The following is a 16779-nucleotide window of genomic DNA, read 5'->3' on the forward strand; positions in this document are numbered from 1 at the left end:
ATAAGATGAAAATTCACAGAGTGATAACTTCTCATAAGGACATATACCCCCCCCCCCCCCCCCATCCACATGCATGGCCAACTAAGAGGGGCATTTGCTCTTGACCTACGCTGACAGGCAACAAGGGACTTCCTAGGGGAATCGAAAAGGGTAGCTAGTTGAGATCGGTGAATGCGGCCCATTTACCCAAGGGTCCTTTCCCATGTAGCTCGGTGGCGAAACAGATAGGCCAATGCAAGCACAGATTGATACAACCACGAGAGTTCGTTTCACCACTCCACATGTGAATTTGCAGCGCATGGGGTTGCGTAGGAAAGGCCCCAAGGCTCATTGGCCATCCTCCAAAAGGTGGCATGAAGGGCTAGTGTCCTAGTTGGTCCTATAGGAGGGACGGCGGGCTTGGACAGCGACACAAAAGTGTCTCATGAAGGCTGCCGACTCCATGGCGAACGGGGCATGATTGGCCCATTCTGTGTCCTCCAACTGGTACACCAATTAGCAGCCCGATGAGTGGCGGCGGCTAGTGTGAACCATGACACGTGACACCCAATGACCCAAAGTTGCCGCTTCTCAAAGTCTTAGGTAAATTTAAACGAGCCTGTGCTTCCCCTCCATTTGAATTTCAGCTCCGTTGCAGCCGCTGCTCAATGGCTCCCATCTCATTGCCTAGGCTCCCAAAACAGCAGCACAAGCGCCGTATCGGCGAGAATTCAAAGGTCTTCCGTTCTCGAAAGAAGCGTCATCCTCCCCCACAACGAGCTCTCTCTCAACAACAGCGGCCTTCTCTTTCCGACGAGGAAGGTACGTACTTATTTCAGCATCATTTCCCGTCTCTTAATGGTACGGTTAATGCACACAAAGGCTTGCACAATATTGCATCCCTTCCAAAAAAGCCTCTGAATTTGTACGTTGAGTGTTAGTCATGGACAAAGCAACCCTCTCGCGGTGTATCATTATTTGCATCGTATGACGCCATCTTATCGACTCAATTCCTCTTCGTAATACTGAAATTTCAGTCCAAAGTACTTGTCTTATTCATGCAAATACTTTTTGGTAAGTGCTTTCTTTGGCCAGTGCTTTCTTTGTGATCTGCCCCAACGTTGGTGCTGTGTGAACTTTCTCTCTTATACTTTATCCAAGTGCCATGTGCGCAGCATTGGACATCATTAGTACTTCGTGGAGCTTGTATGGCCTAACTGCACACTTAAAAGTGCTGTTATCATTCGGCAGCATCTTGTAGAGCTCTGTTTACTCGTCGGCCTCTCAATACAGGCCTCCTCTTGTATCAATGGACATGAGTTGGGAGATTGTTGCTAGCATCTTTGCTTGGCACATTTGGCAGATTGTAGATGAAATCGAAGTCCACCCAGCCCTCAATTTGGCTAGCATGTGGACAGATATTACACACCTCTATGGCCATTTGGTCTAGCATGTAGGGAACTTCAAGTCAGCTAAGGAGTCCTTTCTTCTCTAAGTCTATTATTGGGCCTTTGCCTTCGCCAAAGGATAGTGTTTGGGAGAAGGTGTCCAACATCACTGCCTCGAACGTTTGGGTTGCCCACTACAAATTTGGGATGGGAGGCCATCAGGTTCCTTTGATAGCCACCCTTGTTGCTATTTGGTAGGATATCATTTATATTCTTGCGCGCCATCTAGGAGCGCAAGATTTTAAGATCTAGGGCAACTTTCTTTTGGAGCGTTTTGCAAGGCTTGGCCTACATGTATCTTTTATGTTTTTACCGAGCGAGTATTGAGGATTTGCTTATTCTTAGGACTCTTTCAGTGGTACTTCACCATTTGTCTCTCTCATGCCATGCATGATCTATTTGTGCCTTGAGATGCTTTGTTCAATAGAAGCTTTTTTTGAGAGAAAAAAAGTGCTGTTATGAATCCCATAGAGATTAGAATTTAGGTTAGCTCAACAGCATGCACGCGACATTGTAAATAGGCAATGTCTATTTGTAATATGGCATAATTTTTCTATGTGTGATAGTAGCATGGCATCAACATGTGTATGGTAGCATGGGACTTTGGCCCCGCAGCTTGATCTTTCTAACTCTTAGGTGTATCTTGTTTCTCATCTTTGTTGCTTGACTTCACTACATATTGTTGAGGTATACTAGACGACTATCAGCACAATGTATTTTAGGTTTTAGTTTCATAGGCCTTCTTTAGACGTTAATAAATCTCTCTCTCTCTCTCTCTCTCTCTCTCTCTCCTATGCGTCAGTAAGATCTAGGGGACTAACTTATCTAGTGCTTTGATCATTCTAGAATATTGATTAACTCTTATCTATGCCTCTAGATCTGTACTGTATGTCCGTTTCTCAATGGTCTAACAATTTTGATCCTTCTTTGTACCTTCCTCTTCTTCTTGTTGCGTCTAAAGCCTTTTGGTTAGCCTAGTTTTATTTATTTTGCCAAAATGGGCACCACTGCAAGAGTAGAATTATGTTATGATAAATATGGACGTTGAGAAAGCATATGATAGAGTTAGATGGGACTTTATTATAATAGTGTTGCAAAAGATGGGTTTTGATCAAGAGTTTTGTGGACTTTATGCCTTTGCTTGTGTCTTGCATGTCATGCATTCAATTGTGTTTGTGATTGGATGGTAAAGATCAAAATTGCTCGTGAGGAATAGTCTTTTCTCTAACTTAAATCTTCCGTTGCTTTCATTTTTAAAAAGTTGTTTGTCACTAATTTAATGTACTTATACTTTGTTGGAGATATATTGGTATATCACAGTTCACACCATTGATTTTCAATGACTTCTTAATGTACATTGCAGGTCAAAAGTCGGAATCTGAGCAGAGTATAGAAAGTGCAAGTGATGGGAACATTTCTGATAGTGGTAATTTCATTGAATCTGCGTACCAAAATCTTCTTGGGTCCTTGCAAGCTAAAGGAGGGATCTTTGCTCGAGCATACGCACAAAGGTGCTCTAGAGTGTCCATATCATAACATCTATATTGCAACTTGCTGTAGGACGAAGCACGAATATAAGCAGGAAAAAAAGAATCACTAAGTGTTGTTCTGTAAGATCGATTGTTTTTCATTGAATTTTGTGTGTACGTATATAAATTTTCCTTTTTGCGTGTGCACAAAGGACCTTGATATTTAATAACAAGATATGGACTTTTAATTTTATGCTGAAGGTCAATCTTATATTCAATAAGAACTAATTGGCTCCTATTGAAATGGGATCTGCGGGTGTAATAGAGAAGGGATCTAATTCAACCACACACTCTCTCTAAGCCCTTATCTTAGTGTACGTGTGAACGCATGTACTGAACTGAAGGGCACACAAACACATGTGCTTGCATTTGCAGGGGTGAGAATAAATCCACTACGTAAAGGGACTGTTTACCAATACGCTGAATACAGCCGTTGCCCGAAAAATAATTGCAAATGAAGGGAGATCCATTCCTGTAGGTGGAGATGGAGAGAGGCAGACTGCTCATCTTCTCCCTCTCTCTATGTACTGCTCAAGGGCTGGTGGTCCTCCCCAGAGCCGCTGGAGATTGTGGGCTGCTCAGGCTGCAAGAACTGATGCTGAATGAGGAGGGACAGGGCCTTTTATATAGCTTTTAGGGCTGCCTTCCTTCTTGCTGGTTGAGAGGGACTGGAGATCAGCCGTCTGGTCTGCAGACCCAGAGACTGACATGATTGCTGATGTCAGTCGACTGCCACATTTCACAAGCACCAGACTGCTGATTCAGTTGACTGCCATGTGCTACTACAGACCTGCCAGTCCATACTGTTTGCTGATGTTAGTGCCGGCTACTGTTAATCTGAGCCCTGCTGTACCTGTCCTGCACTTGCTGGTATGTGCTGCTGCACCTGTACATGCTATTGCTTAAGAGCTGTTGGGTCGAACTCTATCTGGTGGTGCCTTTTCTGCACTATGCTGCTACCAAAGTTCACCTTCTCCAAGTGCCGAGGAAGCACCTTTGGTAGGTTGTATCTCTGCCCGCCTCAAGGTTGGCCTTTATATAGGGCACAAGGCCCTCAAAATTTGGCCAAATGGGCATAGTTACCAGGGAATGCCGTTCCGCCTTCCTGGAACGTGGGAATGCCGTTGTCAACTTCCACAACTTCCAAGCCACTAAATGGCTCCGGAATTTCACCTTCTAGATTGGGTAGTTCAACCCATCTAGTTTCCTTGACTCTCCGAAGTTCGGGATGGTGAATGAGAGAAATCTGGAGGAGGAGGAAGGAAGAGAAGGGGCTGAAGAGGCAACAATAGAATCCTTATCCTCCATCCTTGCTGTAATAGCGAGCAGCAAACTGAAAAATGAATTTGCAGTAGAGAACTTGACCACGCAGCAAACCTGAGTGTTGATTGGAGTCGCCTTCTTGCTGAGGTACTCCGTTCTAGAGCTGAAAACCTTGCTTTGATACCATGTTGGAAATAGAGCATAGAATCACTCACACCTCACACTACTGATCTAGCTCAAACAACACTCAAAGAGACAGAGAGAGAGATAGCAAAAACTCAGATATATTCCTCCACAATAGTGGGTTCAAAAGCTCAAGAGATGAGCGTACACAACAGCCAACAGATGCTGTCCAAGATCCTGATTCTACTCCTCTCCCTGCGCACTTGCCTGTGCAAGGTTTGTCTGTGCAGGTGATGAGAAATGAGGGGGGGATGGTGGCCTTTTATTATAGGCCCATTGCTGGGCTGTGAAAACCGACCAGCAAGGGGTCGGCCCTCTGCTGCAGCACTGACTTTCTGGGTTCCACCACCAACCAGGCTGGTAGGCCTTTTGGAGGTTGAACTGGCCAGCTTGGGCCAGGCCTATATATAGGCCCATGTGCCCAGCACATGGGTTGCTGACGCAGTCTGCAGACCTCGTCTATTGATGTTCCAGGAGACTTAGGATGCCGCGCCATTCTCTCTTGCTGCGCGGGCAAAGCCGGAAGATATGCTAGATAGCAAGGGGAAGATTCTCTTTCCAGTAGATGGAAAGGAGCTTGAGAATTGGGAAGACAGAGATGCCCACTCCTTAGCATTAAAAATTGGGATTATGGTGGACTCTGTTCTTCCGCACATCTAGATTGTCTAGACGTCTGTAGAGGCGTGGGCTATTCTGAAGGATATGTATGAAACAGAAAACACATCTTGTATTTTGCTTCTTCAACATCAACTGTACAATCTGAACATGAATGAGGCGGACAATGTTCATGACCATCTAACAAAAGTCAAGGCGGTAAGGGACCAGCTCGCGGCAGTTGGTTAGAAGGTAGACTCAAGCCATCTTGCATTGTTGACATTACACAAGCTACCTCGAAGTTTTAAGAGTTTCGTGACTACGATCTTTGCAAGACAGAGGACCAAGCCTCTCACCTTCGAGGAGATGGCCCTTTACTATTGCAAGAAGAGGCTCGGGAAAAGCTATTACTCAATCGGACGAGAAAGCTCTCGTGGCAAGGGACAAGCCCGGCAAGGGTAAGTTCAAAGACTCCAAGAACAACAGCAAGACCGAGGATGCATAGAAAAAGAGGCAGATGAAGTGCTTCTACTGTGAGAAGCTTGGTCATTCTGCTAAAGAGTGCCACAAGAAGAAGGTAGATCTCAAGCGAAAGGTGTCCAAGTCTAAGGAGGAGCCAAAGACTGAATCGGCAAACGTCACGACTGGCACTCTCTTCATCATCACTGAGTACTGCTCCACTTATGCAGTCAGTGAAGGAAAGGAAGGTTGGTACGTGGACAGTGGGGCTTCAAAGCACATGTTTAACAAGGAGTGGCTCAAAACCATGGAAGGTACGCATCCTGATTCCAAGGTCACTGTGGGGGATAACCAGACATGCCCTGTGAAGGGTGTTGGTAATATTCTATTCATCACGACTATAGGAAACGAGGAGCTGATTTTCATTGTATCGACTGTCCTTGTGCAAGAACCTTTTGTTAGTCAATCAGATGGACAAGCACAATATGTTGGTCTTATTCGACAACGGCAAAGTCACTGTCACATTTAAGGCAAACGGAAAGGTGGTGGCTCAAGGAGTCGAGGAGCATGGGCTATATCGGCTCAACGCTTTGTTGGTGCACGGGGACCATGGCAGATCCAAATTGTGGCATGAGCGGTTCGGTCACGTCAACTATGGCACTCTCGTTGAGATGTAGAAGACAAAGATGGTGGATGGACTTCCACCGATTGTAGGCAATGATCGTGTTTGTAGGGCTTGCTTGGAGGGCAAGCCACACAGGGACAAGTTCCCACAGGAGGCCTCATCATGGGCCAAGAAGCCGCTCGAGTTGGCTCATGCCGACATTTGCGACCAAATGTCGACAAATTCATTCGTAGGTTCGCGGTATTCTCTTTTATTTGTGGATGATTTCAGTCGCATGACGTGGGTATTCTGCTTGGCCAAGAAGTCTTAGGCTTATGAGAAATTCAAAGATTGGAAGGCCCAGGTAGAGAAGGAGAGCCTAGGTAGAGAAGGAGAGCGGGGAGGTAATCAAAGCCTTTCGCACCGACAGAGGGGGAGAGTTTACTTCTACCGAGTTCAATGGATTTTGCAAGAAGCACGGGATCAAGAGATAGCTCACTACAGCTCGCACATCTCAGCAAAACAGAGTTGTTGAGAGGAAGCACAGGACCGTCACAGAGACAAGTTTGACCATGTTGCGAGGGAGAAATCTCTCGAAAGCGTACTAGGGTGAAGCCGTGAATACTGTCGTTCACATCCTCAATAGAACCAAGACCAAGGCTGTTGATGACAAGACTCCATATGAAGCTTACTATGGTAAGAAGCCCACGATATCTCATTTACAGGTTTTCAGTTCTAATGCATTTGTTCATGTGCATAAAGATGAGCGGAAGAAACTTGATTCCCATAGCTGAAGATGTATCTTTGTGGGATATAGTGAAGAATCCAAGGTCTATCACCTTTTTGACCCGAAAAAGAAGATCCTTAATAGTATGGATGTGATCTTTGATGAGTCAAAGCCACAGCTTGCAGAAGAGGTTCCTGAACTTCCATCATTACTCCCACCTAAGGTTACCATCCAAGAGGTGGAGCCGGCTGAAGATCTCGAGGAGGAGGAGGAGGAGGAGAAGCATGCCATTCCAAAACCATCTCCCAAGGCAACCCTAGCAAAAGCACCTCCATCAGAGAAGAAGCTATCTCGATTGTATTTGAAGACTTTAGCAGATTCACGGGTCACGGACATTTCCGAGAGTAGTTTTGGAGTGCGGTGGTCTCAACTCAACATGAAGACTCTCTCCATGAATTACACTATGGTGGCTCAACTTGAGGAGCCCCGTTCCTTCCAGGAAGCGAAGGATATTCCAGAATGGCAGGAAGCCATGCAGGCAGAGATGGATGCCATTTTGAAAAATGAAACTTGGGATTTAGTGCCCAAACTAACCAAGTGGAAGGTCATTGGGACTAAATGGGTGTACAAGCTTAAGTTCAAGTCAAATGGGAGCTTGGACAAGTACAAAACGAGATTGGTGGTGAAAGGTTGTGCATAGTCAGAAGGACTTGACTTTGACGAGACCCTTGTCCCTACAGCGAGGATGGTGACCATTCAGACAGTCATTGCCTTGGCTCCTCATCACAGTTGGCCTATTTTTCAAATGGACGTCAAGTCTACATTTTTGAATGGAACCTTGGAGGAGGAGGTATATGTGGCACAGCCACCTGTAGGCCATTCGATGGGCTATCCATAGGTGCCACTTATTCCTTGGTATGTGCATGTAGGCCTAGTTATAGTCAGTTAGGATTATTGGTACAGTTAGTACATGTACTACCTAGGTTAGTTAGGACACTTAGTCTAGTTAGAGCAGTTAGCCCTAGGGTTTTGCTATGTTGGCTCCCCCTTGAGCCTCCACACTTGTACTTGCAACATTTTCATTACAGCAGCTCGTTTTTTGCCTTCTTGCACTAATTTCAGAGCTTCCATTGCTTCCTACACCCAACAGTGGTATCAGAGTGGGTCAAGGATCCATCCGCTAGCCATTTCCAGCCACCGGGAGTCCTCCTGAGCCATTGGGAGCTGTTTGGCAGCCCGCTATCCTACTGGTCAGTTCATCTTCTCAAGTTCCTACCACATGTGTGAGCATTCATGGCTTCACCAACCATTTTAGTTGCCAGAAACCACTTCCAGAAGCTGCTGCTACATAGGTACCCTGATTTCGGTGCACCAGAACTCTTTTGCAGATCTGTACGGACGTTTTACTGCAGGCGGCTCCACATGTGTGAGCCGTATTGTCCATACAGACTGTACAGCCATTGTCATCTTCACATTTAATGCTGTACGGCACATTTCGAGTTCATTCGAGGCAGCGCTGAAGCTGGACGGATGTGTCAGGTCTGCATTTAATGCAGTATGGCTGCCATACAGGCTCATAATTGTTGGCCAGAATTGTCGTGACAGCATTTATTACTGTACGGGTCTTCCTTGGGGTTCGTGACAACCATTTCAAAGTTTTCCATTTTCGTGAAATGTGCAAGTGTTTTGGAGCTGCCTCGAGCTGTGTGCCGGCTGTTGAAGCTCTTTGGAGCTTGTTGAAGTGATATGGAGTCCACTCCTTGAACCCATTCTTCCTCTTTTGGCATCCCTTTGCCTCGGGCTGCGAGTTCCCCTCCATTGGATCTCTTTCTTTTCATTTCTAAGTGCTCTCCTCCTCGTGGGAGCACTTTCTCTTGCTGTTATTCTCATTTCCAGCCCTCATTTTCTCGCATTCAGAGTCCTACACGGCTGTCCTTTCGGGCTACATCATTGGGTAAGCCATTGTTGCATTGGTTCTTTCCAATTTTTGCTTCATTTGCATTTGGAAAGGCTCCGTGTTGCCTTGGAAAGCCTCGTGTTGCCTTTTGGGCATTTTTCTTGCAACAGATACACCTTTGGACAGGAGTGTTTAGAAATTAGCCAACAGAGGGTATGCACAGCCTCGAGCATATTTAGACTCTCTGTCTAGATCCCTTCCACCTTGCTGTCCGGAAGCCAGCCTAGGTGGGCTGCGACTCGAGCTCAGTCTGCAGCTTCTGCTAGGTCACCTTGTCCTCTTGAATGTAGGCCTAAGGCTCCCCCTTTGCTGCTCGTGTCTGCTGTCCTGAGGGCTGCTCCAAGTGATGAATGAATGAGGCCCAATGGCCTCTTTGTATAGGCCCCAAGGGGGCTGGCAAGAACCGACCTGATAGGGGAATATGGGCCGACCAGACTGCCCCCCCCTACCCGAGTTTGTAGTCTGTAAACCGACCTCTAGGCAGCCCTTGATTGGCCGACCTGGGGTGGCTCTCTTGGGCTGCTGCTAGGCCCTAAGGGCAGCCCATATAGGGCCCTACTCTTGGGTCCTTCTAGGGCTGGATGGCTGCAACTGTTCCGCCATCAACAGGCCCTTCTTGTAGGCGCCCTTTCCCTGCCATGCTGCGCCATGTGCTACTGCCCTCTACCAGGCTCTCTCGAGCCATGTGTGCAGCGCCGTACAGGTCTGTACATCAGCTGACATCAGCGCACCCTTTCACAAGGCCGTGTTGAAGGCCATACGCTTGTCTTTTGCTTTGACAGCTGCCCACATGGCAGCTGATGCGCTGCCCATGTGACAGCCCCAATATCTCGAGGTCTACCTCCCCCATGCTCTCCTCATATGGGGGCTTACAGATGGGGAGGTGACCATTCGAACACCCCCTCTCATCGACACATCCAGGCCCAATGCCAACGCGTCGTTGAGGATGTTCCAGTAACTCCCTGGTCTTAGTCCTCTCGAACATTTTGATGTTGAAATCTTTTCTTGGCTTTTCATCCAATGGCTCTTGCTCCACCAGGTCTGGTTCCGCTTCCGCACACCATCCTGGTACACAAGTCCATCTTTGGTAGCACCTCTTGGCACCACCTCCTTCAGTCATGTTCCCGCCCTTGAACTCGAGCAATCCTACCGTCACGATCTTCCAGTTGTCCCCCTCATAATGAGTGAACAACCTGGAGTCTTCTAGGCACCATGCTCTGAGGGTTTGTTTCAACGTGTCCTTCCTTTGGCAAGGTATGCAACCAATGAATATTCCCAGATAACTTGGACCATGAACTCTCGCTGAGTTCTCAAGCAGGTACTCTTCTGGCTTCATTACTTTTTGTCCATCACCTTCTAGCAATTTGCGTTCGAGATTTGAAGAAGCACCAATACTTTCCCTTCTGCCTTCAAAGAAGGCCAATTCTTTCCAATCTCGTATCACCAGAGACAAATGAAAAGTAGAGTCTCTCCACAGCATGCTATAAAGGCACAAATGCAAAATATCAAGTACATACCAGACTATTGTACTGCCTGTGTGTTTGTTCTGAAAGCAAACCGTGTACCTCATCGAGGCACCCACCAAGAGCATGTGTAATCTTGTATTGTCCCCTTCTGAAGTACAGCATCCATTTGACCATGAGACCCCAGGGCCCTCCATGGAATCCACCCTTGTGTTAGTGTCAACAGCCACGCACCTGAAAGGTACCAAGTGCTCCATGCTGTCCTTCACCTTTACAAAGGCATCTGACTCCTCGTCGACCCACATCTCTATGTCAGACATCCTCACTGTGATTTCTTGGTCAACATTTTTGACCTTGGTAACACTCGGTGATGTCACTAGGAACAACTCTTTGATTACCACATTTGCTTTGGCCTCTCCTTTTGAATCTGAGTCGGACTCCTTTTTGTTTTTCCGATCCGCCTTTTTCTTTCTGTTGTCCTTTGCAAAATGTCCTGGCGTATCATAGTAGAAGCACTTCTTCTTGTGCATCCTCTTCGAAGCCTTCTCGTCGTTAGAGTCGTCTTTTTTGGACTAGCCACCGTTAGGCTTGCCCTTTCCTTTGCTAGCGTAATCCTTTGCTAGCATCGCCTTGTCGTCTTTGTCATCGTTGTAGAGCTTCTCTCGAGCTTCATCGTGTAGCAGTAATGGACTCAACTCCTCAAACGTCAGAGGTTTGGTCCTCTGTCCTGCTGTCACGGTCGTAACAAAGCTCTTGAAACTCTGAGGTAGTCTCCTCAGTACCATCAAGGCCAAATGGCATGAGTCTGTCTTCGGACCAACTTTTGCCAGCTGATCCCTCACCACCTTGACCTTTGTCAAGTGGCTATGTACTGTATCTTTTTCTTCCATATCAAGATTGTAGAGTTGATGTTGAAGAAGCAAAATTCGGGAGGTGTTGTCCGTCTCGTATAGATCCTTCAGAGTGACCCACGCCTCTACAGACGTCTCAACCATGTGGATATGTGGAAGAATAGAGTCTGCCGTAGTCCCTATGATTAATGCCAAGGAATGGGCATCTCTGTCTTCCCAAGCTTCGAGCTCCTCTCTGTCTACTGCCATGACTATCTTCCCTTGCACCATGTCCTTTGGCTTCGCCTCCACTCCCATTGTCAGCTTCCATAACTTTCGAGCCACCAAATGGCTCCGGATTTTCACCTTCTAGATTAGACTCTCCGAAGTTAGGGATAGTGAATGAGAGAAAACTGGGGGAGGAGGAAGGGAGAGCAAGGGCTGAAGGGGCTGTAGAGTTTGACATCTCTGCTGTTATATCACACAACAAAGTCAATCAAACCCAAATTTCAGTAGACCAGAACTCTGAACGCACCTGACTGAACCTGAGCCACCCTCCTTCTCGCAAGGGCACAATCCTCCAGTCGTGGAAGTCGATTCCCAAGAGCTTCTGAATTAGGGTCGTCCTTCAGTAAGGTCCCTATGTTAGAAATTACCCAACAGAGAGTACGTACAGCGGAAGACTGATAGTAATGCCTAGGAGCTCACACAGTATGATGTGGCGTGTGGAATCACAGACTTCTAAACTTAATGTGCAGAGATGTGCAAGCCAGTAAATAGACAATTCTCAGAAACAAATATAGAAGCAACTCTTTATATTTCCGTCCGTCCACAAAGTAGGACAGGATACAATACCAAAAGTCCTTCTAATACAAGCATGACACTTCTAGATCTTTGAGCCCGCGTGCTCCACCTCGAGCATATGTAGACTCTCTGTCTAGATCCCTTCCACCTTGCTGTCCGGAAGCCAGCCTAGGTGGGCTGCGACTCTAGCTCAGTCTGCAGCTTCTCCTAGGTCACCTTGTCCTCTTGAATGTAGGCCTAAGGCTCCCCCTTTGCTGCTCGTGTTTGCTGTCCTGAGGGCTGCTCCAAGTGATGAATGAATGAGGCCCAATGGCCTCTTTGTATAGGCCCCAAGGGGGCTGGCAAGAACCAACTGATAGGGGAATATGGGCCGACCAGACTGCCCCCCCTACCCGAGTTTGTAGTCTGTAAACCGACCTCTAGGCAGCCCTTGATTGGCCGACCTGGGGCGGCTCTCTTGGGCTGCTGCTAGGCCCTAAGGGCAGCCCATATAGGGCCCTACTCTTGGGTCCTTCTAGGGCTGGATGGCTGCAACTGTTCCGCCATCAGCAGGCCCTTCTTGTAGGCGCCCTTGCCTTGCCATGCTGCGCCATGTGCTACTGCCCTCTGCCAAGCTCTCTCCAGCCATGTGTGCAGCGCCGTACAGGTCCGTACATCAGCTGACGTCAGCGTGCCCTTCACAAGGCGGTGTTGAAGGCCGTACACTTGTCTTTTGCTTTGACAGCTCATGTGCTGCCCATGTGACAGCCCCAATATCTCTAGGTCTACCTCCCCCATGCTCTCCTCATATGGGGGCTTACAGATGGGGATGTGACCATTTCAACAAGGAGAGTCTCTTAAAGGCATAAGCTTTGAAGCTTGGGCATAATTTTGTCACTTGATTATGAGAGGTTGCCTTTCTCTCATTTGCTTTGCGAGCAAGTGCATTTGTCTTGGATTTCAGCACCATGTCTAGCGGCAAAGATGATTTGTTTGGGATGCTTGGGGCTGATGACAACCTTGATGGCACCAATTATCCCATGTGGTCATACATGATGGGACATGTTTTGGTTGCCAAGAATCTATGGCATATTGTTTCAGGTTCTAACGCCAAGTCTACACCTATTGCCACTTCTGGTGCTACACCTACTGCCTTTGGTTCTTCCTCAGGTGATGGGTCTTCAGGTGATGGTTCTAATGTTACTTCCAGAACACGCGCACCTCTTGCTACATGTACTTTGCCTCCTACATAGAAGCATATTCAGTGGGATGGTCGTGATGCCAAAGCACATGACTTGATTCCTCTTTTAGTGAAACAGGTTATTATCCCTCATATCCGATCTTGCAAGACAGCTAAGCAAGCATGGGATCAGCTTGCATCTTTGTATCAGGTGCGGAATGAGGCGAGGGTTGCTTATCTCCGCAGGCAGCTGAAAGATTTAAAGCTTGATGAGGGTGGTAATATGGATGCCTATCTCACTAATGTGAAGAATTTGAAAGAGCAATTGGCCAACATTGATGAGATTATGCCTGATTCTCAGCTGGTTTCTGATACCCTTGATGGGTTGCCTGATTAATATCAAGGCTTTGCTACTACATTGAGGTTGGTTGTAAAGGTTGATGCCAATCGTTTCTCATTTGACCAGCTTGTTGCTCTTCTTCTTCAGGAGGAGCAAAGTTGTGTGAATCGCAATGCTACTATGGCTAGTGATCAAGCATTTGCTGCCCATCATAAACACAAAGGTAAAGGCAAGGTTTCAGTTGGAAAGCCCTCTCATTCCCATGCTGATCATTCACATGGTGCCTCTTCTTCAGGGGATAACAAAAAGAAGAAGAGATGTAACTATTGCAAGAAACTTGGGCATGATATTTCTAAATGTAGGAAGCACATAGCATTTGAAAAGAAAAAGAAAGGGTCTGGTCTTACAGTATCTGGTTCTTCTAGTGCAAAATCGACAAGAGTCCGCTAATTTCACACAAGACCACCATTGGGCTTTCAGGCCCAAATTGCCTTGTGGGATGCTATTTTTTATGGACGCTTTGCACATGGATGCTATTTTATGCTGAGGGACAGCTTTGACACATTCTTGGTGATGCACTGATAGTGCTATGCTCTCTTGGATGAGATATAATTGATGCATATGCCAGTGGACAGTGTTTATGCTTGAGTCATTTGGCACTTATTGGCATTTTCTTTTGGGCCAGATTTGCTCATATGGATGCATAGTATATGCACATGATTCAGATGCATCTTTTGATGCTTTGAGCTTTGAGTTTTTTGTGATATTTCAGTCTATTGTGGCATACACATTTGGGTGCACTTGGTATTTGGTGTGATTCTCTCTTGAGGCACTAGCATTTGGGATTTGTTACATGTCAGTATAGTGCTGATGTTCATGATGCTTGTATGGCAGTTTCAGATGTTCGCGATGCCTGGTTCTTTGATAGTGGTGCTAGCAAGCACATCACTTCCTGTAGGAAGTTATTCAGCTCATTGGAGCTTACATCTAAGGGCGGCAGTGTCACATGTGCCAATAATGCATCATATACATTGAAAGGTATTAGGCAAGTTGCTCTTACTTTTGTCTCTAGTGGTATTGTCACTGTAGAGCGTGTGCTTTATGTTCCAGGCATTCGTAAGAACCTCATTTCTATTTCAGCCATTGCTACATGTGGCTTTAGGTTATTTTTCATGGTGTTAGGTGTGTAGTGTATGATGTTACACATACCTCTACCCTAGTTTTGATTGGCACATTGTCTAGCGGTCTTTACAGACTTGATGCTTATGACAGATGTTCAGATGATGATGCTGCACTTGCCGATGCACATGCCTTTGCTATTGATTCTACCATGGCAGATACTCATTTGTGGCATGAGAGGTTTGGACACCTCAATTTTGGAGCCCTGGTGAAGTTATATAAGGAAGATATGGTTGTGGATCTTCTCAAAATACATATGCCTACCAAACATGTTTGTGAACCATGCTTACTTGGTAAGATGCACCGTGCTGCGTTTCCCAAGGATGGGAGAGTTGGTGCTTCACATAAGCTTTATTTGGTTCATAGTGATGTTTGTGGACCCATGAGGGTTGTAGCTCTTGGGGGGTTCTACAATTTTGTTACTTTTATTGACGATTTCACCAGGTACACTTGGATTTTCGCATTGAAATCCAAGTTTGATGTTTCTTCATGCTTCAAGCACTTTATTGCCTTGGCTCAGAATGAGAGTGGGCTGTACATTGCTCACATTAATACAGACAGGAGGAGTGAATACATGTTGAAGGAGTTTGCTGTTTTTTTGGCTTCTGGCGGCATTAATCATCGATGCACGGTGCTTATACTCAACAGAATCCCGTGGTTGAGCGGAAGAATAGATCAACGATGGAAATGGCGAGATGCATGTTGAAAGGCAAACATTTGCCTAATAAGTTGTGGTTGGATGCGGTGATGTGTGCAAATTACATCTTGAATAGATGTCCTACAAAGGCATTGCAGACTATCACACCTTATGAGGCTTGGACGGGTCGTAAGCCTTGCATTTCCCACCTGAGGACTTTTGGATGCTTAGCTTATGCTCATGTGCCTTCATAGAGACGCACTAAGTTGGATGATAAAGCTGTTAAATGCATTTTTCTTGGGTATAGTTCAAAGAGCAGGGGCTATAAGCTATATCAGCCCTGCACGGGCAAGTGTTTTGTCAGTCGGGATGTTGTGTTTGATGAATCTTCCACTATGCCTTTGCTGGACTGTCAAAAACAGCCTGTTGTTGATGCCCCAGACATATTTGACAGCTTGATGTCTTTGTTTCCATCCGATGCTCGGGATGATGTTCCATCTGAGGTTGTCCCTCCTCCATCTGTTGGTCATTTACAGCCCCATGTGCATGCAGAAATTCAGCTTGATATGCCTAGCATTGATCAAGATCATTTGCACCGGGCTCTTGACCAGGAAAGAGCAGAAATTCAGGAGCCTAAAAAGGTACCCTGTTGGCTCCTTGACACATTAAAAGACAGCAAACAAGACACTCCTCTACCAGCCCGTACCAGAGCCTGGTCGGTGGTGGAGCCTAGAAAGTCGGTGTTGCAGCAAGGGGCCGACCCCCTGCTGGTCGGTTTTCACAGCCCAGCAATGGGCCTATAAAAGGCCACCACTCCCCCCCTTATTTCTCATCACTTGCACAGACAAGCCTTGCACAGGTAAGCGTGCAAGGAGAGGAGTAGAATCAGGATCTTGGACAGCATTTGTTGGCTGTTGTGTAGGCTCATCTCTTGAGCTTTTGTCAGCCCACTATTGTGGAGGAATATATCTCAGTTTTTTTTCTCTCTCTCTCCGTCTCTTTGAGTGCTGTTTGAGCTAGATCAGGAGTGTAAGGTGTGAGTACAACAAGGCTACTATAATAAATAGATTTTCAATTCCCAAGATTGATGATCTGTTGGATGAAGTAAAGGGTGCTCAACTGATCTACGATCGGGCTATCATTAGATCACATCGTTAGTCTCGCACATGGGGTCACAGAATCTTGGGAAGAGATGGTTTCATATTTTCTGATGGAGATTCAGGTATTTTCCGATGGAGATTCAGGATTACTCAAAAGACTTGTCATTCGATGTTTTTGGGATTTATGAACTTCTTCTAGACGCACATATGGAATTATGCTAAGATAGCATTACCGTTGCTAGACTTTTCTAAAGGGGTGGAGAAGGTATATACAATAAGTATAGACTTGTTGTAAAGAGGAGCTTGATGCGTGTTTTAAGAAATTAAAATATGCTTCTGTATTACGAATAGTTGGTCCTAAACCATTTGTAGTTGAAATAGATGCTAGTGAGTCTACTGTGTGAGCAATTTAGTTCCAGGTTGGTAGATTGGTAGCCTTTGAGAGTGAAAAGCTAACCAAGCCATTATATAAGTGGCCAACGCATGAAAAAGAGCCATATGTTGTTATTTACGTGTCGAAAAAG

The 16779-nt window shown here is 46.2% G+C and overlaps 1 protein-coding gene across 2 annotated transcripts in view; it reads left to right on the forward strand.

The window, feature by feature from the left end:
- The first annotated feature begins 593 nt into the window (after nt 1-593).
- The window catches only part of NOF1 (U3 small nucleolar RNA-associated protein), a 103193-nt gene continuing 87007 nt past the window's right edge, over nt 594-16779 (forward strand). For both annotated transcript variants that reach the window (XM_087393496.1, XM_087393497.1), the window contains exons 1-2: nt 594-801; nt 2791-2938. In XM_087393496.1, the coding sequence (XP_087249622.1) occupies nt 648-801; nt 2791-2938 (302 nt within the window). In that variant the 5' untranslated portion in view covers nt 594-647. The remainder of the gene's footprint in view (nt 802-2790; nt 2939-16779) is intronic.

This window comes from Dipteris shenzhenensis, chromosome 22 (assembly GCF_047967505.1).
Source record: "Dipteris shenzhenensis isolate YYH24624 ecotype China chromosome 22, Dip_SZ_1.0, whole genome shotgun sequence".
Classification (NCBI taxonomy): domain Eukaryota; kingdom Viridiplantae; phylum Streptophyta; class Polypodiopsida; order Gleicheniales; family Dipteridaceae; genus Dipteris; species Dipteris shenzhenensis.